This window comes from Mobula birostris, chromosome 30 (genome assembly GCF_030028105.1).
Source record: "Mobula birostris isolate sMobBir1 chromosome 30, sMobBir1.hap1, whole genome shotgun sequence".
NCBI classification, from domain to species: domain Eukaryota; kingdom Metazoa; phylum Chordata; class Chondrichthyes; order Myliobatiformes; family Myliobatidae; genus Mobula; species Mobula birostris.
Window position 1 is genome coordinate 35,409,974 of NC_092399.1, and position 12,912 is coordinate 35,422,885.

Sequence of the window (12,912 nt, forward strand, 5' to 3'; positions counted from 1 at the left end):
GATGGGGTCTGTGATGATGGATGTTGCTTTATTTTTGGCAGCAATCCGTGTAGATGTGTTCAGAGTGGGGAGAGCTTTTCCTGTGATTGTGAGGCTGTATCTATGACTTTTTGTAGGCTTTTCTATTCTTGGGCTTCACAGCATGCGAAGTACAGACTGTGACAGCTTCCTTCTCTGGGCAAAATGTTGTAGGTCTTTGCTGGTCCATGACTCATGTTTGTTCTGGAAGAGCCAAGGCCTGGCAAGACTCAGTATGAAATTTATCACCTCCCTCATTCTCAGGTGCTGACCGTACAAAGTGCTGATGTAAACACTGAGGCCAGTGACAGTTCTCTGAGTATTGAACGGCAGCAGAGTTTGCTCCGCCCCTTTGTTCCTTCCTACAATTGACTGACCGAGCTCAGCAGAATATAAATTGCAGCCGTTTGTGCCCAGGGTACTGGATGCACCTGAGGTGAGGCTGGCCTGTTGGAGACGGATCACAGTGAGTACCAGAGGGACTATCTGGGTGTTGCTGACACACACGAATGGGAGTTAATTGGGATTGCTTTGTTTTAACAGGCTGGAGACAGGATGAATTACTTCATCCCCATTGTGCTCATGGTCTGCATTTACCTGCCGGAATCTGACAGTGCAGGTATGTACTTGTTCTGATATGAAATATTCCTGTGTGCAAACACCATTCAAGGTGCATCTTAGCACAGTGGTACTGAGGATCACGAGACATAGGAGCAGAATTAAACCATTCAGCACATCCATTCTGCTCTGCCAGTCCATCATGGCTGATTTATTATCCCTCTCAACCCCATTCTCCAGGCTTCTCCCCATGTGGCGCAGCAGATCCCAGATTCCATTCCCAGTCTGCACTGAGGCATCTGACCTCATCTTGTGTCCTGAGATTCCAGCTTCTCCCCCAGCTGGTTAGTTACTACAGGAATGGGACACATACATTTCAAACTCTTGCTGGTTTGTGAACCAGGGTTCTGCATGAAATCATTAGCTGTAGGAAATGAAAAATGGTAACTACAGTGAGTGATCAACTCCCAGAGGTTGTTGTTCTTCAGTACACTGAAATTATTGGGATCTTTTTAAAGTTATTCCCAGTAGTGAAGAATGTCTCGTTTTAGCTGGTTAGGAAGAGGCGATGGGTCAGGTCAACTGGGACAAGATGTATTTTGATCAAATGCTGAAACAGTCACTTAATTGTCTTCAAACCTTCTGGTCAGAACCTGTTTCTTCAGGTTGATGAATGGATTGTACATAGAACAGTACAGTGCAGTAATCGGCTCTTCATCAGATCTACGGCTGGTCTAAACCGATCACATCTGCCTGTGTAAGATGTGTTTGCCTCTACTCCCTGCCTGTTGATGTGTGGCTCTGAATGCCTCTCAGCTTTGCTATTGTATGTGTTTCCACTAACTCCCCTCGCAGGGCATTCCTGGTATCTTATGGTCTGTGTAAGAAGAAAATCTATCTCACAAATCTTTAAGCTTTCTACCTCTTACAGTAAACCTTGGCTCTTTAGTATTTGAAATCTAAACCTTGCATAAAAGACTCTGAGTATCTGCACTATCTATGCCTCTCTTGATTTGACTGACGTCTCAGGAACCTCCTCAGCCTCTGAAACTCCAATGAAAATGATCCAAGTTTCTTTAACCCCTCCTCATGTTGAATAGTTTCTAACTCAGGCAACATCCAGATTAACCTCTTCTGCACTTTCTCTGAAGTTTCCACATCCTTTCTAATGGGACAGCTGGGAATGATGGATCAGTTTGCTCCAGTCTTTACCCATCACCCATTGTGACAGAATGTTCTGCTGATCCAACATGGATTTGGATAGAGTCGGTCACGGCTCATGACCTCAATTGGATGTTTTAAAGTCACACCATGTTGGAGTTTATTCCCTCATGACAGACTGTCAGCTACAGTCAAACCTCATGGAAATGGACAGAATTCATTGGTCTGATCTGGAAACTGCCCTCGTGACAGGAACGGAGTGGGGATAATGAGCAGGTGTTGCTCTTCGATGGGAGTAACGAGTGGTTTTGTGCAAGGATTATGTTGGTCTGTAACTATTCACTGCACTTGTTGACATCTGATCTGATCAGAGGGAAGGACAAATGAGCCAGTTTGCCAACGACACAGGGTGGGGAGTTGCATTGAATGCAGTCTGCAGAGCATTGGACGAGCACTGGATGAAATGAGGAGACAGGTTGGGCTCTGGGTGGAAACCTCAATGTCCATCACACAAAGTGACACGGAGTGTCTACACTTCTTGCTGCCTCAGTAAAGCAGGCAGTAAAAGTAAAGACCTCTCCCACCCCAGACATTCTCTCTTCTCCCCTCTCCCATCAGGCAGAAGATATAAAAGCCCAGGAGCATGTACCACCAGGCTCGAGGACAGCTTCTATCCCGCTGTGATAAGACTATCAAACAGTTCCCTACTATAATAAAACAGACTTCTGACTTTACAATGTTCGTCATCGTGACCCTTGCATGCCTTATTGTTACCTGTACTGCACTCTCTCTGTAACCGTTATACTTCATTCTGCATTGTGTTATTGTTTGACCTTGTTCTAGCTCAATATACTGAACTGATGAATTGTTACTTAGGGACAGTATGAAACACAGTGACCCTCAGTACATGTGACAATAATAAGCTAATTTATCAGTTTACAAGTGACTCTGCCACCCGGAAGGAGAAGGGAAGTGAATACATGTGAGCACCCTCAGCTCCAAGACCCCACAGTCCCCTTTGGGTTTCCTTCACCATCACTGGGTCAGAGTCATTCCCAGTGGAAGGGGTTGCTGCCAGCCACTCTCACCTGGTTTATCCGCCTGTCGAAGTGGTGCACGGAGAGTTGCTGCTGTAGCAGGCAAAGAGCTACTTGGTGCCACAGTTGTGAACCGAGTGTGTAGTGGGGCCAAAGGAGAGTGAACTGGTGTGACAAGCCCCTTCACCAGAAGTGCTACCCTCCCTGGACACCTCATACACCTCTGAGCTCCTTAGATCCATGCAATTAGAGACCACCCCTGTTGTGTTCCCTTCAATATCACGTTCAGTTCTAAACTCAGCTCCCTATTGCACCATCAGATGGAATCTCTCCCACTGCTACTCCTGATGATGCCTGTTCCCATCCCAGGCTATCAAAGGATAATTGGGGAGAACACTCCAAAAACTTCAAAACTTCCGTGGTATATGTTGTAGTGTGGATGAAATCACTGGAGAGACAGAGTTACTGGTAGATACAAAGCAGCTTCTGTATTCGACACAACTAGGTACAGCAGGCATCACAGGGGTGAAGATGGAAAGGTCTGCTAGCCCAATGTGGGCTCAATATTTATTTGCTAAACACAAAAGGCAATGCCTATTTTCAAAGTATAGACAATACATAGACAATGCTTTCTTTTGAAGCTTCATACAAAACATTACACCTTCTGACTTCATCCTTTCCTCCTGACGCCCACATGTCTAGGCTGGTATCCACAGCCTTCAGGAATTCAAGTTAAACCAGAATACATGTATTTGGTATTTTACCTGCTAACAGAGGACAATTCATATCTTTGAAGTATAGATAATGTTGTCTTCAAAACTGCCTGTAAACTTCATCCCAGAGGCGTCAGCAGCATCCGGTATTCACAGCTTTTAGGAAATTCATTGTTATGAACTCAATCCACAGTACTTTGTCAAACAAGACTGGTGGCCAGAGTCATTTACGTGTAAATGAATCATCTACCCAAAAACTCACTCTAACTGTATACATGACATTATCTTCACCCATTCAGTCTCTGTGTAACTATAAGACATTTGAGTATGACTGCCAGGGGTTACTGCGTCGACAAAAGACACCGAATGGGTTATTTCACTCAAAAGACGGCTATGACAAAGCTTTTGATCCTGTCCACTGAATAGTTTGGGGTGGTCTCTATTCGAATGACCTCTCAGCCTCCCTGTGTTCAGGTCTACAGGTGGTGTGAGGAGTTTACAGAATGAGCTGTCCCACTATCACTACAGGCTCGCTAACCTGCACCGCACAACCTAAAGCTGCTGTGTAGTGGGGAACTCCAACAGCAGGGGTCCCTTCTGTCGACTAATATAGCACTGGTTTTCTCGTGTCCCCGGCAATGCACACCTCTACAGCATCGTAATACACTCCATCCTTCTGTGGTAAAGGAGAATGTGGCAGGCCACGTCTGATCACCCTAAACCAGGCGCAGAGACCACAGCTTTTTCAACTCTTTAAAAGCCCCCTCCTCACCCAGCCCCACATTACTTCCTCCAGACGGGGATTCCCCCCTTTGATTAAAACCTGTAAGAGAGCCACTGGGTCTAATAACCCCGGTATGAAATTACAGTTGTAATTAAATAGCCCCATTATCTTCCTCACTCCCCTATCACTGACGGGATGGGGCATACAGTTGATTGTCGAACATCTGTTAGCTGGTAATTCATTCATCCTCTGTGAAATTCTGTGTCCTGGGTACTGTCTATTTGTTTCCCAATGTGAGCCTATGAGAGCTGATCTGAAACCCCTGCTCCGCAGTATTTCTACAACACCTGGCTGTCATCCCTGAGTGACCTCCTTCATCCCCTGAGGCGATCAGTAGATCATCTAAGGTTTTACTGTGTCGGGTGCCAGACTGACTTCCCCAAAGTGTGTGCCGTGGCTTTATGGAATCTGTGGGGAGTCTCATCCATGTGTACTGTTGTGACTGTGACCTGAGTCACTGGAAAACACTGAAACTGGTGGTCTGAAGGTCTGTGTTCATCACAACAAACAGGCACTCTTCTGCAGATCCCCTCTGGAGTCTCTCAGGCTCAATGTACATCACCTTTTATACCCTTAAGATCAAAGGTAACAGCTCATGATTCAATACAATTTCAGTAGTTACAATGACATTGTTTACTTCAATATATTGCGGTGACAATGACTCATTTGAATTGTGTATTACAGTGGGAGACTCCCCTGAATGTTCAAATATCACTGCTGGGACAAATTAATTCACATGGATGGTGTAACAACTTCTGGGGACAGAGATCCCAGACACCCAAAATGAATGTTTTCAAGGGCTGTCTCTGTACACAGCGACACCAGATATTGATTGATCAGCTATGTCGCGTTTGATGTGTTAAGTGATACCATCAGTCTGGTCTACCATTTTGAGCTCAGTCACAATGGTGCAAAATAATGTAATGATGTTAATTGTTAGTAAATGGTTAAAGACTACATTTGCAGCATGTAACCACCCACACTGGACCCCCTACCATTCACCTAGTGATGGAACCGGTCTATCGATGACGCCATAGCCTCACCACTACACACCGTCCTCACTCACCTGGAGAAGAGGGATGCATACATTAGAATTTTGTTCCTGGACTACAGTTCAGCATTCAACACCATAATTCTCTACAGACTTGACAGGAAGCTCAACCAGTCTTGTGCAGCTGGATCCTGGACTTCCTATCAGATCGCCGACAGGTGGTAAGGATGGGCTCCCTCACCTCTGCCCCTCTGACCCTCAACACAGGTGCCCCTGGTATTGTGTCCTGAGTCCCCTCCTCTACTCCCTTTACACCCACGACTGTCCTGCCACACACAGCTCCAATCTGCTGATCAAATTTGCAGATGACACGACACTTATTGACCTTATTTCTAGCTGTAATGAGACAGCCTACAGAGGAGAGGTTAACACCCTAACACAGTGGTGCCAAGACAACAACCTCTCCCTCAGTATCCAAAAGCACAGCAGTGTCTCTTCCACTCAGGCGACTGAAGAAGGTCAGCATGAGCCCCCAAATCCTCAAGAGTTTCTGCAGGGTCCCATTGAGAGCATCCTGACTGGCTGTATCACTGCCTGATACGGGAGCTGCACCAAGCTTGATGGCTGGGCACTGCAGAGAGTGGTACAGACAGCCCACATCATCGGTGGTCGTGAATGTCCCTCTATTGAGGACATTTACAGCAGCAGGTGCATAAAGAAGGCCTGGAAGATCATTCGGAACACCAGTCACTCCAACCATAAACTGTTTCAGCTGCTTCCGTCTGGCAAATGCTATCACAGCATGAACGCCAGGACCAATAGACTACAGGACAGCTTTTTTCTACAAGCCAGTAGACTTAAATATTCACATGTCTGTATATTGCAACAGAGTCATAATACAGAGATTTTAACTCCTTCACGTTGTGGGACAGATGTAAGATGTAAATAAATTCAAATTCACATTCAAATAATAATGTTGCCTGGTTTGATGCAGACAGGTGAATATAACACCATTGTTTTACATTTTCATGATGCAGATGACAATGTCTCATGGTCAGTTCACTTTGCAAACCATATTTCTCAGCATCCAGCCCCCCTGCTGTGGCCAGAAACCTGTGCTTTGTAGACAATGCTGTTTGCAAACCTGTCCTTTTAACTCCAGACTGATTACTGCTTGCAATTGACATTAAGAACTCAAGACTGTTTCTATCTGGAATTAATATCTGCAATATCCACATAAATTCATAATTCCAGAATAATCCCTGACATGTAAAGCAAATTAGGACTTGGGTGCTAATGGGACAGACCTGTGAAAAAAAACACCAGTGACGTCCAGGACTGTGAGCATTTTATGTTCCAGGGACAACTGTTCAGGATTGTGATGGAGAACTGGCCTTGTGTGCTAATGACCGGGACAACTAGCTAGGATCTGCTGGAAAAGACAGAGGGGTAAAGGAGATGATGTCCTCTCAGGCCATGGCTGGAGACAGGGATCTAATAAGGGAAGAAGGTCTAACAGGAGGGGAACATTTCGCGTGAATCATAACCAAGATCAGCACAACAATGTGGGCTGAATGGCCTGTCTAGAGCTGGACTGTTCTATGTTCTATGAAAGTGAGGACAGCTCAGACCCAATGCTCTGCTTCTCTCGGGGGTGAAGGGTTTATGGATTGTAGTGATCAGTGTAAATGCCTGGCAGGGGTTGGCAACATTCTGGGCTGGCTGTTGTCTGACCTCAAGCTGCTTGTTGATTGGTACTGAGGGGATGATGGTGTTGAACAGTTGCAATGGTGCAAGATAGCTTAAAGAGTGTTGGCCGGCTTGATGAAGACCAATTCACATCCCTCCATTACCTTCTGTTTGGTTGATGCAGACAAGAACATCTCATGGTCACTCCACTTTGCAAACTATATCCCTTGTGTATCCAGCCCCCTGCTGTGGGACGCAGTGTGTGCCCTATAGACAGTACTGTTTATAAAAGCTGTCCTTTTGACTTCAAATCAATTACTGCTTGCAATTTATATGAAGAACTGAAAACTGGCTGTTGTTTAAACTCGATTAGTTGCACCTGTAGTATATTCACATAATTCCATACCTCTGTGATTCCCTAAAGGGGAGTCCAGCACATTGTCTATCATACACAAAATTCCAGAGAAACTGAACAGGTCAGGCAGCATCTACGGAGGGAAATGAACATTTCTGGCTGAGACCTTTCTACAGGTCAAAATACTGCCTGACCTGCTGAGTTCCTCCAACATTTTCTGTGTGTTGCTCAAGATTTCCAGTATCTGCGGATTTACTTGTGTCTACTCTGGCCACAAACTCCAGCCAAGTCCATATCACAAACTCCTGCTCTGAGCAAAGGGATGTGTTCTTCCTGAATGCTGGTCACCAGTTACTGCAGTGTCTCACCTCACAAACACAGACCGTTGGTGACACTTCAAACTGTGACTTAACCACATCTAACTCTTCATGTTTTACAGGCCTGAAAGGGAAATCGCTGATATTTGAAAAGGAAACAAGCAACAGCTATGTCAGACTTTCCCCGTCGCATTTCACTGAATTGACTGCCTTTACTGTCTGCCTCAGGGCAGCCTCTGAATTGACCCGTGGTTACAGTTTGTTCTCCTATGCAACGTCGAGGAGTGCCAATGAACTGATGATTTGGTACAAAGCTAATGGACGCATCGCCCTCCATTTATACACAAATATCGCAGAGTTTTCCCTTCCAAAAATGGATGCCTTGCTGAGACACATCTGTGTAACCTGGGAATCTAAAGAGGGTTTGATTACCATCTGGGTAAATGGGAAACGCTCTTTACAGAAGATTGGTAGAAAGGGTTGGGTTGTGAAAGGTTCTGGTCAGTTTATTCTTGGCCAGGAGCAGGACAGTGTTGGAGGAGGTTTTGTCAGATCTGAGTCCTTTGTTGGGGAGATAACTGATGTTAACATGTGGGATTCTGTGCTTGACGCCAGTGAGATTCAGATAGCAAATGAGGGATGGTTATGTACCGGAGGGAACATCATCAACTGGGGAACAACTTCCCATGAATCAGGAGGGATGGTGACGATCAAAGACAGTAATGACTGCATATCTTAATGTCTTGGCTACAAAAAGGATAAAACTGTTCTTACTGAATATGACCTTCCATTGTGATCTTTTCTCTCTAAGTCAGATAATCAGTAGATATAGTGAAGTTGATTCTGGAATAAAGGGCTGTTCATGTCTGGGTAAGGGACCACTCAGTGAGTCCTTCCAGTTGCTCATCAGCCCTCACTGACTGGGGAATGACCTCAGACTCAGTGCAGAAGGGTCTCGGTCATTCTCTGTCACACGTTAGGAGATGGATGGGGTGCAGAGAGCTATGAAGGATGTTTACAGGAGTCAGCAGATGTGAACTCCAGAGTACTATCCCACTCACTGAGCCTCACTTAACACAAGGAAATTACAACAACTGCTCAGGACAGACGAGCCCTCCCTCTTTAACCAGACACCTCTTCTCACCCATTCTGCTGGACCCTTCCTCGGATCCCACTGGGAATAGTTCATCCCAGTTAAAAGGTGCAGCAGCACAGAGCAGTGTCAGGGACATTTTCTGATTTTCTGCCCTCACCCTGACACACACAGGCAGACAATGAAGTGTCTGGGGCAGGGGTGGTGATGGTGATGGGCAGACATGGACTGTGGGGAAATCCCTGTGGTGGAAGGTGATCCTGCCCTTGACTTTGTTTGTGCTGATGTGAATTATTATTGTGACTCTCGCTCTCTCTCTCTCTCTCTCTCTCTCTGTCACATTGTTTGTTACACCAAGCTTCGGAAAGCTCACAGAATGTACTGTGCCTCAAGTGACTGGGATTGAACTGTAACGCTGCTGTTTTTCAGTTTAGTAAATTAACATCAAAACAAAAATGATCTTGTGTGTGGTAATTACTGTGTGTGTGTGGCTGTGTCTGGTCTTCAGTGAAATCTCAGCTCACTCTCCGTTCCCATCATTAAATCAACACGAAAGACCATAAGACATAGGAACAGAATTAGTCTATTAAGCCCATCAAACCTGCTCCACCATTCCATTATGGCTGATTTATTAACCCTCTCAACCCCACTCTCCTGTCATCTCCCCATAAGCTCTGATACCCTTACTAATCAAGAACTTATCAATCCAAGCTTTAAAAATATCCAGTGACTTGGCCTCCACAGCCGTGTGTAGCAACGAATTCCACAGACTCACCACACTCTGAAGAAATTCTTCCTCATCTCTGTTCTAAAGGGATGTCCTTCAATTCTGAGGCTGTGCCCTTTGGTCCTAGTCTCACCATCTCCAGAAAACATCTTCTCCACATCCACTCTATCGTGGCCTTTCAATATTTAATACATTTCAATCAGATTCCCCCTCATTCTAAACTCCAGTCAGTATAGGCCCAGAGCATCGAACACTCATTGTACATTAACCCTTTCATTACCGGGATCATTCTCATAGAACCTCCACTGGACCCTCTCCAATTTCAGCACATCCTTTCTTAGATAAGAGGCCAAAACTGTTCACCACATTCCAAGTGTGATCTGACCAATGCCTTATAAAGCCTTAGTATTACATCCAGTGATGGAATTGGGTTCATTATCCACAAAGCCATAAACTCAAAATAAGATTTCACGTCCTATCCAATATAGGTATCTACAGGTATTCTCACTATCAGAGGCTATATTGTACCAACCTATTCCCCAAGGACTAGCTTACTTCCCTGTCTATTCTCTGTGGTGAGGTCCAGCTGTCAATATCCACTGCTGAGTGATGGCTCCCCCCTCCCATCTCTCAGCAGCAGCTCCCCTCTGTGGGTCAGCGGCCCTTCTGTAACACTATTGTTTGCAAAGCTGTGCTTTTAACTTCAGACTGATTACTGCTTCCAGTTTAAATTGGGAATTGAAGACTAGTTCTTGTTTACAACAAAAAGCTGACCAAAGAATATTTCTTGGAAGTTTACCTTTGCCACCAACACTCTGACCCTTTGGAGAGGTCATGCCAGTGTGTTGGACAGCTGAGGTCAGCAATAAGCCTCCTGGCTCCTGGAAAATGAATATCCATCACGATTGTCCTGCTTTTTTATTCTAGTACTCTCGAAATTAACACTAACTTGTACTTGTCTTCCTTATTACCAGCTCAACCTGCAAGTAAACTTTTAAGGAATCCTACACAAGGACTCCCAAGTGCCTTTACACCTCTGATGTCCGGATTTTCTCTCCATTTAGAAAGTAGTCTATACCTTCATTCCTTCTACCAAAATGCCTGACCATCCACTTCCTTACACTGTATTCCATCTGCCACTTCTTTGCCCATTCTCCTCATCTATCCAAGGGCCTCTGTAGACACTCTGCTTCCTCAACACTACCTGCCCCTCCACCAATATTTGTTTCATCCAAATCTTGGACACAAATCTATGCATTCCATCATCCAAATCATTGACATATAATGTGAAAATGTTCTGGTAAGATGGTGGCATGTTTGTTCGCAACAACTTCTACAAGGTCAACAGAAGCTGCTACTATCCTATGTAAACATGCAGTGTCGAGAGAAAGTATTCACCCTCCCTCTGAAAGTTTTCATGTTTTATTATTTTACAATAATGAACCTCAGTGGATTTAATTTTATGCTGATCAACAGAGAAAAAAACTCTTGCGTCAAAGTGAAAACAAACCTCTACAAAGTGATATAAATTAATTACAAATGTAAAACACAAAATAGTTGATTGCACCCCTTTCAAGTCAGTATTTAGTAGATGCTCCTTTGGCAGCATTTATAGCCTTGAGTCTGTGTGGATAGCTCTCCATCAGCTTTGCACATCTAGACACTGCAATTTTCCCCATTCTCCTTCACAAAACATCCCCACAGCATGATGCAGCCACCATAATATTTCATGATAAGGATGGTGTGTTTTTGATGATGTGCAGTGTTTGATTTGCTCCAAACCTAGTGTTTAGTCTGATGGCCAAAAAGCTCAATTTTGTTTTAATCAGACCGTAGAATCTTCTTCCAGTTGACTTCAGAATCTCCCACAAGCCTTCATTCCATTTCTTGTTGATGGATTTAACTGTACTCCAGGGGATATTCAGCGACTTGGAAGTTTTCTTGTATCCATCTCCTGACTTGTGCTTTTCAATAACCTTTTCGCAGAATTGCTTTTGTCTTCATGATGCAGTTTTTGCCAGGACACTGACTCTCCAGCAGTTGGACCTTCCAGATACAGGTGTATTTTTACCACAATCAATTGAAACACCTTGACTGAACATGGTGATCTCCATTTAACTAATTATGTGACTTCTAAAACCAATTGGCTGCACCAGTGATGATTTGGTGTGTTTTATGTTTGTAAATAATTTAAATTACTTTGTAGAGATCTGTTTCACTTTGACACAAAAAAGACCTTTTTCTGTTGATCAGTGTCAAAAAAATCAAATTAAATCCACTGTGATTCAATGTTGTAAAAGAGTAAAACATGAAAACTCTCTAGAGGGGTAAATACTTTTTATACACAGTGTATTTGTAATGATCACAAGACCCCGATTTACATTTACAACTTGTCCACACCATGCACGTCCACACCGTCAGCGAGTTGCTCATTGGCGGAGAAAATGAAAGAGCTGCACATCGTGCTGCTGCCTGAGTTGATGGAGGTTTACGGTCTAATAGTGAGTGGCCATCATGGTCGCTTTTCTTGTAATCGCATGATCCTTTTGGACATTGTTAATCTGGTAGGCTGCAAGTTTGATTTGCTGATCTATTTTGAGGGCAGGAGCGGATGGCAGGGAGGCTGCACGGCCTCGGTCGTAGTGAGGACGAGGTGTTGCCTGTCAGCAGCCGCCAGGAGAGGGGTGAGAGCCGTCGAAGCTAGTGTGCTCAACCAGGGGGCGGTGTGGTGCGGCATCCAGGACGGAGTCGGTGCTGCCCTCCCGGTGCTTCGCTCGGCAGAAGACAAACTCTATCGTAGTTGACTGCAGTTTCTGTTGGCACTCAATGGCCTCAGGACCTCGAGCCGTGGAGTTGCCTGTTTTGCAGCCACCAGTAGAGAAACATCCGAGCCTGTGTGCTCCACCGGCGGGGTGTGGGGGTGGTGTGTGGGGTGGGGGAGGGTGTGGCACAGAATCAGGGCTGGAGTTGGTGTTGCCCCCAACACTCCACAGCATTTTCTCGGCAGAAGACAAGCTCTATTGTGGTCGACTGGAGATTTCAATGGATTGAAGGATCTGCACTATATACATATTATTTTTAGCGGTTTTATGTGGCTGATATTCTAAATGCTCCTTATGTTTAATATGGGATGACTGGGTCTTGAGCCGTGGTCTCGGCCAGGGCCGATGCACTCCCCCAGAGGCAGTGTCCAGGCTGGAATCGGTGCTGACCCACCCCGCAGTGTTCGCTTGCCGGGAGACGGGCTCAATTGTGGTCAACTGGAGATTTCAATGGGCTGGAAACCGCAGACAGAGACACAACTGAGTTGCAGTCAGGAATGAAAGTGAGCATTAACAAAATTGCAAAGTCCAAAATGAAAATGGCCTGGCTGAACAAATTGTGCTGCTGTTGCATCAGTTATAGTGAAAATAACATGCTGGGCTGAGCCGGGAAGCCATGGTCTCCCGCACCATCACCTCCCTTATCA

General features: G+C 45.1%; 1 protein-coding gene across 1 annotated transcript; it reads left to right on the forward strand.

Moving 5' to 3' along the window:
* Positions 1-452: 452 nt before the first annotated feature.
* LOC140190500 (C-reactive protein-like) lies at positions 453-9,064 on the forward strand. Its single transcript, XM_072247130.1, has 3 exons — positions 453-484; positions 562-637; positions 7,746-9,064. Exons 2-3 carry the CDS (start codon positions 574-576, stop codon positions 8,360-8,362), a joined length of 681 nt encoding a protein of 226 aa, XP_072103231.1. The 5' UTR covers positions 453-484; positions 562-573; the 3' UTR covers positions 8,363-9,064.
* Positions 9,065-12,912: the final 3,848 nt, after the last annotated feature.

Bases quoted from the DNA above. Each gene is read 5' to 3' on its own strand.
- LOC140190500 (XM_072247130.1), top strand. From the start codon at position 574: ATGAATTACTTCATCCCCATTGTGCTCATGGTCTGCATTTACCTGCCG. The intron at 638-7,745 runs GTATGTACTTGT...CATGTTTTACAG, and splicing joins GCCGGAATCTGACAGTGCAG to GCCTGAAAGGGAAATCGCTG.